Source organism: Mesitornis unicolor, unplaced genomic scaffold, assembly GCF_000695765.1.
Source record: "Mesitornis unicolor isolate BGI_N332 unplaced genomic scaffold, ASM69576v1 scaffold18037, whole genome shotgun sequence".
Classification (NCBI taxonomy): Eukaryota; Metazoa; Chordata; class Aves; order Mesitornithiformes; family Mesitornithidae; genus Mesitornis; species Mesitornis unicolor.
Genome location: NW_010198616.1, coordinates 5,476 through 25,509, shown reverse-complemented (window position 1 = coordinate 25,509; position 20,034 = coordinate 5,476). Strand labels below are relative to the sequence as shown.

Sequence of the window (20,034 nt, the reverse complement as noted above, 5' to 3'; positions counted from 1 at the left end):
ACATACTCTCTGTGCCTCTGTCCATAGCAATAATGAAAATACTGAATAATGCTGGTGAAGGACAAACCGCAGCAAAACCTTGACTTTATGAATTAGGGTGTATTAAAGTACACAATTTGCAATTGATTTAGCATTGAACTCACAGACGGGAGGGTAGGGATACCTACCTGCATTTCCTGTGATTGCTGTGGTGACACTGTAACATACAGCTGCAAGTCTGGCAGAAGCAATGATAGCACAATGAAAAACTTTGCAAGTTATCCTTATTTTCTACCAGGAGTAAAAATGCTTTCTGGAACCACGCTTTGAATGGGATAATAGATGGTGGCCTGGAAAAAGTCCTCAGGATTTTCTTTAACAGCTGTGCCCAAGAACATGGAGAAATGTCGGTCCATATCTGATACTTTTCTGAAAATTTGCTCTTCATGTGTGCCACATGGAAAAGACTTGGATCACAGCCTCAGGAGTGGATAAATTGTGGGGATTTGATGGTTATAGCTCCCCACCAGTAACCTGCCTGGTAGAGAGCACACATTCCTGTTTGCATGGCTCTGCAGGGTCCCCATTTTCATCAAGCTTCCTTCTGCCCTGCAATTCACAGCATCCTTCACATTTTCTACAGGGCCTGCAGTGAGGTTTATTTGTTTCAAAAGAATTATACTTTAAACTGGCATTAAAAATCTGTACATATCATGAATTACGTAGAATGAAGGGGAAAAAAATCTCCACTATGCATTTAAGAACTTTTTCTGTTGAAAGAAGTGAAAAAGAGAAAAGAAGTTGTTGTGACTATCACATCTGTTTTGTTGCAAGTTTATTTTTCTTTGAATAAAAAATGTTTCAGAGAAAAATTTCAAGAGGTTCTAGTCAATGTCCTGTCATCTTCCTGTGAATTCCCTGTAGTGACCTTTGCTGTGGCAATCCTTGATCAGCCAACAGCATATAATGTCTTAATGCATGAACTGAAGCAGTATCAAAATCAAAGAGCAATCATCTTTGGAAGGCAAAATGTTGTAAGGAAGGCATAAATCAACAGGAGTGAGTTCAGCTGAGGGACACTGAGATGCTCAGAGTGGGAGCACTTGCCCTGTGAGGAGGGCCTGAGGGAGCTGGGCTGGTTCATCCTGGAGAGGAGACAGTTTGGAGGGAGACCTAACAGCAGCCCTCAGTGCCCACAGGAGGTCATTGAGGAGGTGGGACTAGGCTCTCCACAGCTCTGCCTGGTGGAGGATGAGACACAATGGGCATAAAATGAAACAAAGATAAATTCAGGCTGGTTGCAAGGAGAAACATTTCCCTATGAGCACAGTCAGGCACTGGAGCAAGTTCACCAGTGAAGTTGGACCATCTCCACTGTGGAAGCATTTCAAGCCCCGACTGGATGCAGCCTGAGCAACCTGGTCTGACCTTAGAGCTGACCCTGGTCTGAGCAGGAGGCTGGGCTAGAGACCTCCTGAGGTCCCTTCCAACAGGAATTTTCCATGATCCTGTGATTCATATCCTGACCAGGACAGGCTGTGGCAGTGATTTTGACTTCCACCTTGAGTGTACTCCTGCCTTTAGCTCTGGATTGCACATGTAGTCACAAATGCTATTTAGTATTTTTCGTGGTGTAAATAAGCTGAACAGCACCTATGTCACTCAGTGAGGAGATACTAGTTGTAATATAAAAGTAAACAGCCAGCTTTAAGAGAGAGAAATATGTCATGCAGTCTGAGGAAACATCTGCAATTAAAATAATTGCTGTGCTGGAACGTGGCATCTATTCAGGGAGAGCCACAGATATCTAGAAACAGTCGTAATGTATCATTTTCCTAGCACCAAATCTACGGTAGTTTTACACCGCAGTTTTGCAGTTAAAAACTTTGGAGTGCAGTGAAAAATGATTTATCTGATCTATATGGTACAGTTCAAATGTTCTGTGATAAAAATGAGCTATTGATCTCGGGAGATTCTAATTTAGATCAGTTCACTTAAAAAGAGTAATAAACTGAAACAGTCTGGGAAGCTTATGTTTCGAATGACTTATCAAGGAGTTAAAAAATTTAGTAACCTGAGCCAGCAATAACTCTAACAGTAGCCCAGATTTTACTGAGCCTAACTTTTTTGAACTCTTCACACAAGTATGTGGATAACAGCTATTTCTATTTACATTGATGCCCAGAGAGGTGCTCATTTGTAGTAGATCTTATGAAAATAAATAAAAAGTAAAAGACATTCTGGAAAGCTCAAAACATAAGATTAGCAGTGAAACTGAGTAATGGCGTTTTGGGCATAAAATCTTGTAAGTAAAGTATGAGGAGGTCACTCCTATTTTCCCATAGATTTTCCATCACTGAAACTTGAGCTTTCGCCAAAGATTTGAGGAGATTTCTAGAAGAAGATTAATTAATGTTTTATTACTGAAAATCTGACTAAATTGGTACTTTGGCAGTACAGTTCCTCATGACCACAATTTGGTTTTAACTGTCTAGCCTGTGCAGTTCTCTTTTTTTAATGAGCTTTATGAAATAAGCATGAATTTAGTGGATTAAAACACTATAAAGGTGAATGCACAAATTGCTGTAAGATTGCACTCAATTTTCAATAGCTCAGAACAGGCTGTGTCCTGCACAATTAGGTGTATGGTTCGATATCCTCATTAATGAACTGGATAACAGAAAAGCATGGACATCCTCAAATGTGAAAATAATGAGCAAAGGGGGACTAAAAGTACTTGAGAGGGTTAGAAATTAAAACAATACATTGGGGAAATGATCTGAAGTCACGAAGATGAAATGCAGCGTAGACAAGTACAAAAAGTGCTACACTTGGAAAGAAGAACAAATTGAAAAAGAGCTGGGCAGCATCACAGCAGAAAAGGTGGCTATAGGGAATCACAATATAAATGTGATATAACTGATGTTGCCAAAAAGGCAGGTTCTATCCTGTAAAATGGACAGTAATCCTCATCAGCCCTGATGAAGCTTGACAAGGAGTGTCATGACCTGGTTTAGATGTTGCGTATCCACAGAGATGAAGACTTTCTGCCTCATGTTAGGAAAAGTGGCACTCAGAAGACATTTTTTGTTGGAGATGTCTGAAATAAAATGATGGTTTGACTTAGCTTAGGAGACTACAGAATAAAGGTGGCATTGCAGAGGTTGTACAGATGGATGGAGGACAAGGACAAGCAGCGGATTAGGATAATTTGCAGCACAAGAGAAAGCTGGGCAAGAAAACTGTCTCGTTAGAGGAACAGTTAATCAATAGAACAAATAACCAAGGGCACAAAACCTCTGTCACTAAAGGTTTTGAGATATGTTTAAAGCAGATATGAATTGATTTTTTAAAATGCACCATATAAAGGAAGCCATGAGTTCCTAGCTCTTAAGCAGACCCCCAGAAGCAGGTAGCACCACACCACTGGTACACTTGTTGCATGAACACTTGCAGACAGAGCATTTGTTGAATATAAATAGTTTTGGGGGGATTGTTTCCATAGGATAATGCTGAAAGCCCTCAAACAGCATGGCTAGTTACTGTCCAGATGGTGATGGGAGTCTCTGTTGTAAGGGTTGTTGCAGCACCATCTTCAGCTTCAGACACTCCCCAAACCTCCACTCGCTGTGCTCCAGCTGGGCTGAGGTCCTGCACGACCACTCCGGCACACACATGGTGTTTCTACTGTCTGTATTAAATTATGCATGAAAGATCTATATATCTTGACTGTGTACAAAAGGCTGTGCTATGTGCCCATTTCTGCATCTGCAAGAACACTTCCTACTATTTGCAAGTATCTTATCCATGTGCAGTCCGGTCAGTTCTGCAGTAGGAACTGCCTGGGCCATCCCTTGGGTGGCCAGGTTCTCGGCCAGGTTAATCAACACATTTAACAAGTAAACAGTGCTTGACTGTTAGTCCATCCAGGCACAGGAGGAGCTGCCAAGGGCGTGCTCCAGGTCAGTCTGAAACTCTACCTGAAGGGCTCCCATAGCAGTTTTGCTGTGCACGGGCTGGGAGCTCAGGCAACGGCCTTGTCACAAGGCAGTCTCTTGTCTTGGGCAGATCCCTCCTTTCATGCATGCAGAGACTGGCTGGGAGCCCTGGGACCACCCAGGAGTTAAGGACAACATGTGCCGGATGCATACCCAGGCACAGCTACACCACAGTTACAGCTGCGGCACAACTTGCAATTCAACCTCGGGTCTCACTTAGGACTGAAATTCTGTGTTTTTCCCCCCCCCCGCACATGCACACAGAGCAAAGGGTACATGCTAACCTGCAGAGTGGAGCCCCGCATCTGCCGAGCATCCTCTGTACCAGTTATCACCTTGTTAGTCTCCGTGGCAGTGCTTTACTCCTTCTCAGAAGAATACATCCTCTGTGCTTTCACTACTTGTCACCACAGAACTGAAGCTCTTTGTTAAAAGCTTCACTTGCTGGACAAATTTAAATGCACAAAAGCCTGATGAGATAGCAAATTAATAATGGCCTGCCTGCAGCAGGCAGTAATAGAGATGTGGTAGTTTAAATGACTGTCTCAGGGCTGGCAGATAAGATTTTTCATCTCCTATATGTAAACTAAACTTCCTGGCCCAATGATAATGGCTGTGCAATAAACACAAAGCCCTGCTTGTATTTAATCCTGATATGCACTTCTCAGGCTGGAGAACTACATCCTTGAAGGTTCTTTCCACATGACTTTGCTGACATATTTAGTGCAGAGAATAAAATAATGGTACAAAATTCAGTTCAAAATGTTGCAGCTTCTACTTTGCAACTCCACCAGCCCTCATGAGACCTTTGATAGTTCTTTTAGCATTACCTGTGAAATTAAGTTAAATGAATTTATTCAGATAGACATGAAATGGTAGCACATTGTGACTGGTGGTTTCAAAATAAATGGACACATTGTATTTTGGTGGTTTTGATGGGGAAAAAATAAGATTACAGATATTCCAGGGTAAGGGAGAGAAGAAATGTGCCTATTATGTGAGCAAATACAGAAATGTCTGTTCCAAAGAGGTACTGATAGATTTTTGGGTCTGTGGTCTCCCTCTTCCAGCTCTTGGCTAGATAAAGATTGGAAGCTGAATGGAAGAAAGAGATCGATGCTAAGGAAAATTCAGAGAGTCAAAGATCAAGTAATGCTCTGCTTTGGACATAAAATAAACCATAGATACTTCAATATTTTTCCTTATTAGATAGCAAGCTAAATAGTGGCCATGACTTTCCTGGAATTAATTTTTCACTTACAAACAAGGATATAATTCCCCTCCACTTCAATGTGAACAGACTGAGTTTGAGGCCAGACATCACATCACCTATGGCATTAGCGACAGCTCTTCTGAAGAGATAAAACACCTAAAGGAATTTATTTCATAGACATCCATTGGGAAGCATCGTGAGACAAGGGTGTACGGCTAAGAACTTTGCAAAGTGAAATACAGTAGGGCTGGGGATAGCCCACGGGTATAAATTTCTGTGGATTTCAGTTTCTCTAGCTAAAAATGCAGAATAATTGCACTGGTGTTCTCTGAAAAGCATTTTGAGATTAAAGGAACCTGATAGCGTTGTAGCAGAAAAACCAATTGGGAATCACGAAGCTGCCATATTAATGGGTAATATAAATATCCATTGACTGCTGAGAAGCTGTTTTTAAATAAATGGAAATAATACATTTTTGCAGTATTTTAAGAAAAAAAAAAATCTCCTTTTTACCAAACAGCCTTATACTTTATATGAGTCTTGGGGACTTCTACAGCTTTCAGCATCACAGCATCTGAATGAAGGATTATGCTTATAGTCATAAACACAAAGAGCCCCAGAAACACCACTCTGCTGCACACTCAGGACTTCACAGACACAACTAGAAGAGAGGTCCAAAGCCCTCTGGAAATGACTACATTTCCATCATCCCATACATCATCCCAGCTATCCGATGGCCTGCAACTCAGACTGGAGACCGCTAGAGCTGAAGCAGATCCCTCTTCTGCTATACCATTGTTTGACCCTCATATTGAATCTACAGTGCGTTAGGGTGCACATGATGCTGTTAATAAAAAATTCTCTATGTAGGACTTGTTTAACCCTATAGCCGCAATGTATGGCTGACAGATGCTTATAGTTCCAATAAAGAAGAAGGACTGGGTGGGTATTAAATAGACACAGAGACAAAAATGGTAGGCTTTTTAAGCTATATTCATTAGCCATCACTTCTGTGGATTTTCAGAGTATTTTGGAAGCCAGATTTAGAAATCCAGCATCTTTTCTGTACATTTAAAACTGCTAGATTTTTATAAGTGCAAAAATACCAGTGTTGATATTTACATAGCAGAAAAAAGCCATGTTGTTTTCCCCAGCTATCACATTTTCAGAGAGGGGAAAATTCCTCCATGGATAGCAACCAGATTTCCAGATTTAAGGAGGATTTTGACAACTTCATGCATGCAGGATATGCGCAGGACATCCATGCATGCATGCCTGGGTGTCTAAATCAGCCTGAATTATTGCAAATAATTCCTAATAGGAAGAGACTCAAATTCAGTATAGAGACGTTTTGAACCACATTATGTTGGAGTAGATAGCCTGTCCAACTCCCCTGAAGTTCCCACCTGCCTGCATTTGTAAGCCATATCAAAACCCCTCTGTTACTTGCTCTGCCATGTTTTGCCAAATGGCATTTTTCTCTGTGCCTTTCTTTCTTGTTAAGGACCAAATTTTACTCTTACTAACACAATGCCACTCCCCTGCCATCAGTGCAGTAACCTAAGTGCGAGAGGAAACAGGCCGTGTTTACACTCATGCTGCTGATGATGACTGAGACCTAGTAAAGGAGCTTGGGAAAAGATGAGGCAGTCTATCAGCTATTAACTTACAGACCATTTCACACTACATAAGCCTTTTCTCTACTTTCCAAACTGTGTTGCTCAAAAAGGCTTGTCAAATTTTAGTGATGTTTATAGCTCGTGCTCATGCTGCCTGCATTAGTTCGCTGAATATGGATTTCCAATATATCTTTTAAATTCTTATCGTTTTTACAATTATGCTTGTCTTCTGTCATCATCTGAAATAGCACGGTGTCAATTTTATTTTGTCCTAATTGCTGCTAATGACTTATGGGTGAAAGTAGTTGCTTTCCATCTCTTATTGCCTTGGAGGTGTTTATGTATGGGTCTTTAATGCAGTATCAGGAGGAATACTTCATGGTAAGAGCTGAGCTCTGGCATAATTTTTTCTATTCTACTTCAGTACAGATCTACTGAATACCTCACGAGATGGTGGAGGTCAGAATACTTAGAACTACTAAGGACAAGCTTGTAAAGGTACAGAAGCAACTGAGAGTGTACATAGCTGACTAATGACAGTAAAATATGCCCAGGCATCTAAGCTAGACTGAAATCAGTGACAATGATCTATGAAACAGATAGCAAATGAAAATTGAAAGTGTCAGAGCACAGACAAGGCACATTTTCATTCTAGGCTCTTAATTTTAATACTTAAATGTATGAATAATATAAAATGGGAACTACTGTCCCAAGGGATAGCAAAATAGGGACAATTTTTAAAACAAGATATTTCAGAATTATAGCAGTTGTATTTGTGCGAACAACGTTTTTACCATGCTGAAAAAACTGATCTTTGAGACATTTTTCATCTCCTGTAAAGCAACAATAGAAAGACTCTGAAACACGTTTTTCCTGAGTGACCAGACAGGTCCATTCCCTTCATGTGTCTGTGTTCATCATGAGTAAGCATGTCAATATCAAATGTGCCAAAAACATGTGACAGAAGTAATATACACTGCTCTATGCTTATGACATTCACTGTTGGAACTCAATAATAGTATTATAAATGAGACAAACATAAAATAGGATCCAATTTCATGACCATACATGGCTCCTGTTGTACTGCACAGCTCCGCTGACTTTACAGACTCCTCCATCAGATCAGATAAGGCAAGAACTGGATCTGTGATATCCAAAGCCGTTCCTGTTCAGGTCACTGACTTGGTAATGTCTAGAGGTCTGTTATCTTTCACAGAAGTGAGTTCCTCAGTGGCAACTCTGCAGAAATTTCCACAAAATCTCACTACTTGTCCACAGTTTTGCTGTGGGTGCAATTAGCTGTGTGGGAGGTCCTGATTGCAGGATGATGTCTTGAAAAGATATGATCAGCCTTCTGGAGGACCCAGCACATCACCACAGAAAATCTCATTGAGACTATCATAGGCAGAACAAATGCAGAAAGTAAAGCAAGAATCTGAGGCACTTGGCATGGTGCTTGGTTGGCCACACGTACCAGGGAACATTTTGGGTTCTTGTCGTAGACAGCAAAATAATCTGTGACAATTATCTTGATGAATGTAAAGATGACAGATCAGATAGGGTATAATTCTCTGCTCTTAAAAGGAAGACTGTCATGAAGGAACTATTTAGTGATATTTCATTTTATTGGTATGGCACTGGCTTGGAAAACTGTTTCTAGTAGTAGTAATGTGTGCTTCTAAAGAACAGTGTTAAAAGTAGACATTAAACAAGTTAAACTCAGTGAGTGGTTAAGAAAGAAAGTGGGTTTTGTCATGCACAGCTAACACTTCTTTTGTAAGTTATTCTGTTTTGCACCTATTTGGAACAGTCTTTTGTACAGAATTTGTATTTTAATAAATTCCAGTTTCATTTTTAGTTTCTGGATTTTTTGTTTACTTTTGTATTTCATTAAATACAAATTCTGATAACAACTGTTTTTTCAAGTTACGTTTAATGTTTTAGTGCTAGTTTAAACAAGGACAGTAGCGGCATCTGTCAGAGAGATGCTGCCAATAAAATTATGTGTATTTTGTGGAGCAGAGACTATAAAGAACATCTCTTACTATAATGTCATTCAGAAACATATCTTCCTGTTTGCTCTCACCTTGAGATTTATTGTAATGGAACTTAGTGTCATAAGACAATTCAAGGTTGTTTTCTACTAAACACCTCATGTAAAATTGCACTGAGGGGCAGGAGGGAGTTGGTTTTTGTAGTGTAAGAAACTGGAAGATGAATTTTGGAAGTCTTTCAAATATTTTGTCATTCAATATTGTGCCTTTCTGTCCAGCATATGGTAGATATTCCTGATTGAAACAGAAGGTCACAATCAAGTTCAGATTATTTTTAATACAGTGATTGATGCTTAAGCCAATTTTGTTAATAAAAGCACCGGACAGCCCTGAAAAAACCTGTAATTGTCTCTGGACTACAGCTGCTCACTGGTACAAGTCTTCCATAGAAGCAGCACTGTTTAATTTCAGACATTGGAAGGTAAAAAGAGAAAATGGCCCTTTCATGGTCACCTTTGCCATAGACATAGCATCCACTGGAGCATTCAGAGGGAGACTAGGACAGGCCAGTATTTGTGTCAGTTGGTGAGACCCTCACAAAGGCGTCTGCACAGAGGTTTCCACCTTTTCATGTGTTTTGCCTCCCATTTCTGAATTCATCCTTTGTTATAACAAGGACTTCATGGGTCAGCCTCATATTGGGATAAAGACATGTAAAATTAGGTGTATGCAAGTAAATGTCTGTATGTGAGCTCAGTGCCTAAACTTCTGCTTTAGTCAGTACCTCAGTGGAGGTAAGCGTGATCCAGCTGCTACCATGGCGAGTGCTGAATCTCTCTACTGACTCTCTTTGTGTCCCTCAGTCTAATAGTAATTAGGGTTCTATTTAATTAATAAACATAGGTGTCCAGTGCCATTTGAGATTACCTGAGATATCTACACAGAGCTGGCAGATAGAGCACAGGACCTACAGGAGACTCGTGCTCTTCTAGACTTGCAGCTGAAGGTCAAATAAGCATCTGAATGAATTCACAAGGGCATCTTGAAAAGCACCAGGCAGCTATGTTTAGGCACCTGAATCAAGCCCTTATGTTTAGACACCTTAATTTAGGTGTCTCAGTCTTGAGCCGAGTGGCCATACTGCATACAAAGGATTTCTGAATCTAAGTTACCTTTAATCAGTGAATAAGTCTGCAAGAATTACATATTCCTCAGAGGCAGACAGAGACTCCCCCTGTAGCACTAGATTATGGGGAGGATCTTTATGGACACTAAATCTTTCCATGTGGACAGCACTGCTGTTAAGCTTAGAAGTGGCTAAAGAAATCCAGCCATAGGACTGGAGAATGAGAGTGGTAATATACAGTTCATCTGCTCATGCAAAGAGAGGATATTGACTGTTTCTGTTAAACCAGAGATTAGATAAAATATCAAAGTCACAGTTATTTTAAATAGCCTTAATATTTTTTTTTAATTAGATGCGCCAGTAAGTGGAAAAGCATGTTTGCAGACCACCTTTAGCAGAATATGTTAGCTTAATAATTAACAGCTAACAACCCACATATTCTTAGTGAATAAAGGTTTACTGGAGCAAGACAAATAAAAATAGGAACTGTCTATTCAAATTCCAAACAACCATGGGCTCCCTTTTCCCATAGGAGCTGAGAGATAATTAGCATCTCTGAAAATTAGTTCATTGATTTTGATGGCTACATATGATTCAGGTACTTCAGTTCAGCCTAAATTGAATACTTTGTTATCTTTAGTGGTTTCCATAAACTACTACCATGGAAATAGAAGAGGGACATGTCTGGGATTCCTGCAAGTAGCAAGACAGATAATTACTCTGATTAATAAACATTTTGGCAGTACAATTCAGTACTTAACCTTTACTGGGTCATGGCTCAGACAGATGAGGAGATGCACTGGATTTGTTGAGTTGTCATGCCATTCTTACTGCTTTAACACTATCTTCTTCTCATCTCTAGTTTGATTTCTTCTTCTGAGCTCTGCTGTAAACCTTGGTAAATTCCCAAAGACAGTGGAGTCCTCACTTTCAGCCTGGTTGTAGTTACAGACTTCACCCAGGCTCTTTTCTCCACCAGAGAAGAGAAGTTGCAGTCAACCAGCTCTCCATTGGCATGGGCTGTTGAGGTTGTCTTGTCAGAAATCATACTAGCGGCTTCAGCATTCTCTGTCAGAGGAAGGAAGAAGACAACACCCATTTCCTTTACTTGACTTGATGCTTAATTTCTTTCCTGGAGGAAGAGGTCACAGTGACCAATTCTCCCACATCTAGTTCAGGAACAACATCTGAAGGAAAGGTCTCCTCACCTTTTCTTCCCAGAAGGTTTTTGTGGTAGGAGCATTGAAACTAGTATCTCAGCAGTCATCGTTCTCAGTTTATGAATGCTTTTCCAGAAAAAATGGCCTCTCTCATCTGACCCTGCCATACAAGCACGTTTCTCCTTAATGTAGTGGTGAGCCAATGTGTGCATTTATGCAATGCCTGCATAAAGCACTCTGGGTTTGGTAAGTAGCAAATCTCCACTGGGAGCCATGGCTGCTCCATGAATCAGGAAAAGCAAGGTCATGAAAAGCTCACTGCTTTCTCTTTCGTCTCCAGAAGATGGAGAGCAGCCAAAGAGATGAAAAATGTGTTCTGTAGGAATGTGCAGTGCATTTTCAGGCAACGTTCACAGGTCTCTTGGCCATGCTATGACTGATGTGAGCTTCATGCACCCACACTCTTCTGTTGTCTGAGGAACACTGTCTGCTCTCCACCATAATACATATTGATGAGGACCTGGTAAACCTGCTTCACGCTCCTGCTTAGCTCTGATCCTTTCAATAGCAAGGATTTGAAACTTCAGACATTTTCAGAGGTCCAAGGGACAGACAGGCTCAGTGAAGTTTTGACATTAGACATTAGGAGGACAGTTGCTTCTGGTGCATGAGAGGGTGGTGAGTCACTTTAAGTAAGTAGTCAGATGTATTGTCTTCTTCTTAAACCTGCACAATGACATGGGAAGAGTGTGTTAGAAGTATGCTTGAAAGGGAAAGACAAGTTTTTAAAAACTCTTCTAGAAAACAGTCCATAAGGAATTCTGAAAGTTAAAAATAATTCAGAGGGAACTGTAGGAAGGATTTGTGACCCGGAGAGAGAAAACCAAAGGAGGTGAACTTACTTAGCCTTTGAAAACCAAAGAATATTGCAGAATGGTTAAAAATATCTATAAGAGAATTTTATCAGATAATAGCAAGTTTTCTAAAGAAATAGCAGGTCATTCCTTAACAGCAATATCAAATGGCTAAAGACTGAAGTTTAAAAATAAATTGAAGAATTAATTAAACTGCCAGTTAAAACTACTGAAAATACAGCAATTCATTTGTTTTCTAAATAAATGACTTTGCAAAGAAAAAGTTTTCTCTGTAGAAATGTTGTTTTCCATTAATAATCATCTGATACTCAAAGCACTCAATTTTTAGCCAAAGACTAATTTTCAGTACAAATATGCTGTTCAGTGTCTTTGTCGTTCAACTTACTACTGGCATGTTGTCCTGTTGTCATGAAGATTCAATCTCTCATTATGCTCTTTTGCAAAAAGTTTTTCTGATGTATATAGTTTCTTAATTAAAATTGAGAGGGAAGTGTAACAAGAAAGATGTCAATTAAGCAGATCTGAGTGTGGTGAGTTTGAGCAAATCACACGTTCTGTATGGGCAGCTGCTTTCAGAAGCACTCTGAGAAGATATTACAAAGATTTCAGGATTCAAAATAATTAAAGGGAAGGGAAACATTTTCTAAACAGTTCTAGTTGGTACATGCTATGATTAAGTACTTGTTGCTCAGTCCCTTCTTAATCAAGACCAGTTATCTTTTTAAAATACATATTTCAGTTAAGAAATAAATGTGTGTTTCTTTCATATACATGAAATTCTTGTTGAAACTATAACCATGCTCTTGAAAACTAGGCGAGCAGTCTATCTGGACATACTTTCATTAATCTATAGAAATACTGGAAAATTATGGAGCCAAAGAAGTAGAAACCTCTTGCAGAAGTGACAAGATTTCTTTACTCTACCTACCCATGCCAGCTTTTCTGTCAAATATGCTTCAGCAAATATAACAGAAGAAGTTTGCATGTTGGATGGTACTTCAGAAAGGCAGAAACAAAAAGAATGTGAAGACAGGTCAGTTGAACTTTATGAAGTATATGGCAATTTGCAAAACAAAAAAAAAGTCAAAACAAAACAAAAAACCCAAAAAATAAAACTGCCAAAGAGAGGGTACCAGTTACATGGAAACCTGATTAGGTCTGTTTTTGTACTCTGCTCAAATTCCTTAATTTGCACTATTTACGTGCACTATTTCTTTGACTTAATTCCTACTAATGCTCTAGGGAAAAGTTACACAGATGGCAGAAATTTGCTACAAGAAGAATTTAATGTCATTCCTCCCATTAATAGATGGGAATGTAATATTCATTAAAAAGATTCCAAACTTCAGTCATCCCCTAATGATCATGCAAATTCCCTCATCAATGCATAATAGAACAAAAGAGATCTCTGCATTAAGAATTACTTCTACTTCTATCACTTTCCATGGCATTTCATTAAAATGTCTTATTTCAAACAGTCTTTTGCAGAAGCTACTTATCAGGTTTGCTTATGGGACACATCGGAATAAGGGAGAAGTGGCAGATGCTTCCCTGCAGTTCTGTTTTGTTTTGCTTGGTTTGGCCAGACGTGGATGTGCCACAGGTAAAATCCAACTTCAAAGCTTTATGCCTTGTGTTGATTTTTATTTCTGTAATACAGATAAAACATCAGGAGCATTTCTCCCTCTGTGATGTGGGAGGATTTTGTGAGAATCTTTGCAGACCCAACAACAAGAAAGAAGCATTAAAAAACTGTTACTCATGCCCACCATCTAGCTTGAGTAATGACAGGTATCTGAGCAGGGTGCTGGTTAGTAGTGAATTCTCTGTCTTTAGGTTGCTTTACATAATATTTTCCCTCCCAGTAGTGCAGATCCATGAAAAAAAAAGGAATTCTTTGCATCACAAGTCCTGTCATCTCCCCAGAGTTATTGGATAGTGGTGGAAAAAAAAACCTGTAGTGAGTTACACTGAAGAAGGAAAAGTTGACAGGGAGATTTTCAAGTCAGAGTCAGCCTGGGAAACTGGGCTGCCGGCAGGAGGCAAGGGTAAGAAGTACGGACATCCTAAATTTAGTCCAATTTAGCTTTCTGCTCTGAATTGCTCCCAGGATGCTTTTCCCTTTGATTACCTGGGGAGTTCACAGACTAATCTTGCAACTTAGGGAAGGTGTCTTAAAAACTCACATTGCCCGAGACCTCCTCTTTCAAGTGCATTTCAACCATTACATGCCTGGAATAGCTGTGGGAAGATCATATATGATTGCTGCTTTCCTTCTGCTAGAAAAACCTAAAAATTAATTCACCATGAAATAAGACTATGTGCTTAAACGATAACTAAAATGTCTGTGAAGCTGTTCAAGCTTTGTGAGCTCCGAATAACCATGAAATACCTGAAGAGATAAGCAAACCACCAGGCCCTGATGGTGTGCCCTTCTGGCCAGCGTACCATGCTCAGGGGTTAGGAGAGCATCACTCAGGTCACATCACAGTGGGAGCAACCCACTGCTTAGACAAGGCTGATCTGATCGCCGTAGGAAGGTGTCTAGAGCTGTTCAGTGAACAGCAATAGTAATTTTTAGGTGAGAAATGCACCACAAACCCCTTGACCTTGGTGTGCCTATTCATCCCTGAGGATATGAATTTCATTTTCTCTTTGTCTGTAACAGCATGCTGGAAAATAACAAGGCAATGCTCTGGATTCGTCTCGGGTGAGGGTCATTTATAAGGTACCAAGTTGCTCTCAAAACAATTCAACTTCTGCATAACAGCGAGTCGGTAAGCATGAGATTTTCTGCTATATTTCTGCCAAAGTCTGTGAGTACAAGAACATTTCAATATCATGGTTTTTCTTTATCTGATGATGACACTGTTCAAAAGGGAGTGGGGTTGAAGCAAGGGATACAAAGTCATGCTTGAATAACTTTAATCATTAATAACTTGCTGCCTTATAATTGGCTAAAAAGCCTCCCAGGTTTCAGTTGTTAGTTCAATGGATTAACAACACAAGGACACTGACCTGTCGTGTCTTTGCAGAGGAACTTGCTGAGCAGAGATGCAGGAGCAATGAGCTCATTATGCATCCTGGGCAGGGGAGGATCAATCCTACTTCAGAGAGGGAAGATGGAGAGCAGCAGTGGTAGAATTAATGGAAAAGTTTTTGGGGGTTTTTTGTTTTATGCATTCTCTAAAATGTGAAAAAAAGAGGGCTCTGAGGGCTCTGTGTTAGGTCTCAAAGCAGAACTAGGTGTGAAGCCAGCTTGTACCATTTTAAGGGAAAAACACTACTCTTAAGAATTATTTTGGCTTGCCAGACAGAAAAGATGCCACAACTGAACAAGCAATGGATTTGATCCATATCGGCTTTGGGGAAAGAAAAGATCACTACAAGAGTTTGCCAAAAAAGGAGATGCTTTACTGAGTAAATAATTTACTTCCATTCCTGGTTTCCATAAGCAGTAAAAGAAATCTGATTTTCACCATCTTCTTTCTGCGGTTAAGATAAGTGACAGATTGTGGCAAGGTGTTTGCTGTGGGGCACCAACACAGCGCTTGTGGATCAGCACACTCAGGTTCTCTGGACCACAAGCTAGAGTTGAGCAAATCGATTGCTCCGATCCTGGCATTACAACTGCAGAGCTCAAAGAGGTCAGGCTGGTTCCTGGTTTCCATCAGCCAGGGCCCTGGCTCAGAGACTAATGACCCTACTAAAATTTAAACTAAAGAAAGAATTTGACCAAAGCTCTGCAACTCTAACCCAGTCAGATTGCCGTCAATTTTTACTATTCCTACTGGCAGGATCAGACTCTTTAAGCTAAAGCCAGCTGATGGATCAGTTCTTCAATTGGAAAATGCAGTTGTATTAAATTTTGAGAGTACAGTTTGATAGCATTTTTCAAAGGGAAGAAGTCCAGCTGGCTTGTTCTAACAGTGTCAAAATGCTTTTTGCATTTATGTTCCAGTTTTATTCAATAAATGAGATATTGTGCATTGTAGGAAATGTACTTTTTCTAATACATGACATTATAACAATAAAAAGATTTTGTTGTTTTGACTCAACCTATATGAAGTTTTACTGAATAGAAAGTTTCACCATGCTGGCTCTTAGTTTTTGTTTGGAATTGAGAATAATGCCAGAAAAATCACTGTTTCCTAGAGAACAACAACAAAAACACAGTTTTCAGACCAGGTCTACCACTGATATTGATTGGAGAGAAACTACGGAGAAAATGGAAAAGATCTGGAAAAAGTAGGCAACATTGCTAAAGCAACAGTGTTTATGACATGTTTCTATTAGTATGATAGCTCATACTGCTCTGTCAGATGTTAGGTTGGCAATTTACAGGAAAGTTACTGCCTAGTAATGAATAAATTTTCTTATCTAGCATATACAGATGTTTTCATCCCTATTGCATATTTTAGAGTTTATACCTTGACCTACTCTCATATCTGAGCAACACCCACACAAACCAAGACTCAAAGAGAATTCCCTACTGAAATTCAGTTTTGGTACTTGACTCATCAGGGTCCCTGCTGTAAAGAGTGTGGTCGTGTTCTGCTCTGACTTTGGCATCCAAAAGTTACACCTCATGAGACCAAGCATCATTGTCAGTGGAGACAGATGGACTCGAAGGCTCTCCCAAAGGCACACATTTACCACTGACTTCTATTTCATCAGGAAGACTAAGGAAAGTAAATACCAATCTGTGACAAAACAACCTCTGAAATGTATTATTTTCTTGAGGAAAGTACAGACAACTTTAGTTTTAAGCAAATCCAGAACTGTTTTGGGGGAGATGTTTGGCTGAAGGCTCCCAAATTAAATGCCAGTCTGGAGATAGGCTTTACCTGAGTACACAGCAAAGTTCCTGCTCTAAGGAAGGAAACTATGTCGACTTACAAAAGACTGGCATTTTGCACAGCAGAACTAATATAATGCCATTACTTACAGGCTGTTACAATAAAGGACTGTGGATTTCTTATTTGAGATGCAAAAATGCTATTTACTGCGTTCATTTTCCCTAAGTCTATAAACTAGACCCTCAAACAGTATCAAAGCTCTAGGTTCAGCACTTGTTCCTTTTTTATGAATGGTAACAACATAATTACAGAGCTCTGGCCTTCCACTGACTCAGAGACTTTCCTGGGAAAGCTTTACTCGAGGACAGATTGCTCACACACATCCATCACATAGGGATTTCTTCTGCTTTCTATATTGCTGTTACTCATAATGTACCTCACACAACACTTGCTTTGGCTAATTTGATGCAAAGACAGTTTTGCATTTTTTTGATGCACAACCTCCAGTTTAACCACAACTCCCAATTTACTTGAATCCTGCTTTTTCCCCCATTTATATCACTACACTCCAAACCACTTAGCTAAGGAAGTAATAACTTTTGAAGAAACAGAAGCATAGAAAAACCACAGTGACATAGCCACCATCACGCAGGTGGTAAGTAGCAGGGTACAGCTTGTCCCAGGCGTGTGTGCAGTTGTCCAAGCAACGCTGCATCCAGTATTTATCTGTCTGCTATTCAGGGCTTTACAGAAAAGTAAAAATAAACCCAAATACCAGAGGGTGAAATGTGAGCTGAAGGCTGTGAGGCTGCTGGAGATGGTCAGAATTTACTCATTTTCTACAGCACAAGAGGGACCAATATCACTTCTGTGGGACAGCAGCTAAAAGGGGTTGAATGGTGGCCAGTGAATGTTCTTTCAAATACATTTGCCATGCTATCATATAACATAGCCTTGTGCATACCTTGCAGCTGTATTTCTACTTGTGATTTGCAGCCAGTCCATTTTTGGCTTGTGTAAGATCAGCAGAATGATGAATATTTCCAAGCATGTGTCACATCAAGAAGAAGTAAATGTATATCTATATATATATATATATATCTTGCTTTGTATTTAGGAATCAAAGTCCTAGGGAGAGCTGCAGGTATACACAGGAACAGCAGAGAAGAAGATGTTTTCCTAACCTTGAAGGTGTGCTGTAACAGCATCTGTTTCATCACAGGGCAGTGACACTGTGGCAGTAAGTAGGCAGTGACACTGGTATGCAGTGACAGAGATGCTCAGAAAAATGAGGAACAGCATCCAAACAGCATTTAGGGACTTTCAGAAGGATTTGCACTGATTGAACATGGCTGATCAGGAGATACCCATGGGAATAGAGAAGTCCATAGCCAACAGGTCGTATGTCACGTAATAAATTATTTTCAGCCTTCCCCCAGCCCTGTCAAAGCAAGAAGGAATAGAGCAGATGAATCACATGTGACCTTAATAAAGTTTGATTTTGGCTGGTGAAAGCCATGGCCAATGTTGGAAAGCCCATTGCAAGCTGTGGGTATGGGATGCTCAGGGCAGAGCCGCAGCTCACCGCATTGCAGAGGCTTTGGGCAGCCTCCACCTGCCCGTGCTGCTCCAAGGGCTCTCCAGCTCTTCTTGGACTATTTCCCCATGCTGTTTAATTACAAGATCTTTCTGGCTCCTTACACACTCCCACACTTGGGGTTCATTATCTGAGCCCTCTATTTCCCCATATTCTCTGCTCTGAGTGGTCCCATACAAAACACATGTTAAAAATTCACAATTGCACCAGAGCTCTTTTTATACTCAAGCCAACAAGCTTGAGTATAAAAAAGTCACACATAAATACAGTACACACAAAATCTAGTTATAGCTGGGAGGTTCTGAAATAGGTGTAGCATGAAGGCAAAGGAAAGGAACTGATTTTATGAGTACATTAGCAGGGAGAAACACCAAGCAAGGAACCCTCCGCAGCAGTGACATTTGGAGCCTAAATCAAGATGACACCCACAAAGAGACAACAGAGAGATCTTGCTGTTCCTGTGATTGCTGTAACTGCCATTAGGACGCCTGCCATTCAGCAAAGCAACTGCTGTTGTCTTTGGGAGCACCAATTCAAGATCCGCTTCAATGGCTCTAATTTAATAGTAAAGTCATCAGAGGTTGAAACCGGGAACTTGGCAGGCATGACTGGGAGAAGAGGGCTTTTTGTGTGCGAACCACTAAACCTCCAAATTCCTTCTGCAGCTCTGCTTCCCTCAGTAATTTTTTTCCAGGAAATGTACAGCCTCAGCATGTCAAAAATGAGCAGCATGGATAACCAGCCAGTGTTAAAATCAGAGAGGTTTGTATTGAGCCACAAAGCCAATTTGAGAAGTTTAAGAAGCCAAAGGAAGCAGAGCCCTCCCTTCTGCTGTTTTCACGGATGCTCCCGTGGAGCTGGACCCTGGGCTGCAGGCTGTGCCCTCACATGCTTGGTTACGGGCTCAGGCAGCAACCTTCAGGCTCAGGCAGTTTGTTGAAACTCACGACATCTCATCCAGGTATCACGGAGGTCCTGTACCTCTGCTGAGTCACAGCCTGTTTGCCTTCCCTGAGCCCACTGTGAGCACGAACCAGGGTAGGCCAGCGTTGGGCTGTGCAGACTCAGAGCGAAGCCTTTAGGGGCTGCCAAGAACTTACCTAGCCCATACATCACCCATGCCAACAGGCACAGAGAGGGCCACGCAGGATCCAAATGAGCCAGCACCTGTCTGGGCGCTCTGTAGGTCACTACTAAATGCCACATGGACAGCAGCAGCAATCTCTTCTTTGTCATCCTCTGATTTGCATCTGAATTCTGTGTTAGGCATATTTTCATTTTATATAGGCTACCACTCCACCCACCTATTTTTCCTTGGTGACCCATCTTTGAGTGTAATTTTTGTATGCCTGTGGGCACTTTGCGTCACTCACGGACTCATGGCAGTTTGGCCAACCAGTGAGCCCACAGCAAAGCCCAGTGCAGTGAGCTCTGCCTGATCCCAGGGAACATCGCTCCCTCAACCTCATGCTCTTCCAGCTGTCATTTAAATAAAAGCTCTGGCAAGCTTAGCAAGCACGACTGCTGCAGAAGCTTCCCAGGGCTCCTTTGTCAGGCAGACAGTCATGATGCAATTAACACATTTTTCAAAAGGACAGCATATCCTGTTAGTCTTTAGCTGGTATTTAATATGTTAGGATGATGTGTTTTGCTGGGATGAGCAGTGAAATCAAG

General features: G+C 40.6%; 1 protein-coding gene across 1 annotated transcript in view; it reads right to left on the bottom strand.

The window, feature by feature from the left end:
* SLC30A8 (solute carrier family 30 (zinc transporter), member 8) overlaps positions 1 to 19,630 on the bottom strand; it is a 48,108-nt gene extending 28,478 nt beyond the window's left edge. The window contains exon 1 of the mRNA XM_010189201.1: positions 19,461 to 19,630. Within this exon, the coding sequence (XP_010187503.1) occupies positions 19,461 to 19,630 (170 nt within the window). The remainder of the gene's footprint in view (positions 1 to 19,460) is intronic.
* Positions 19,631 to 20,034: the final 404 nt, after the last annotated feature.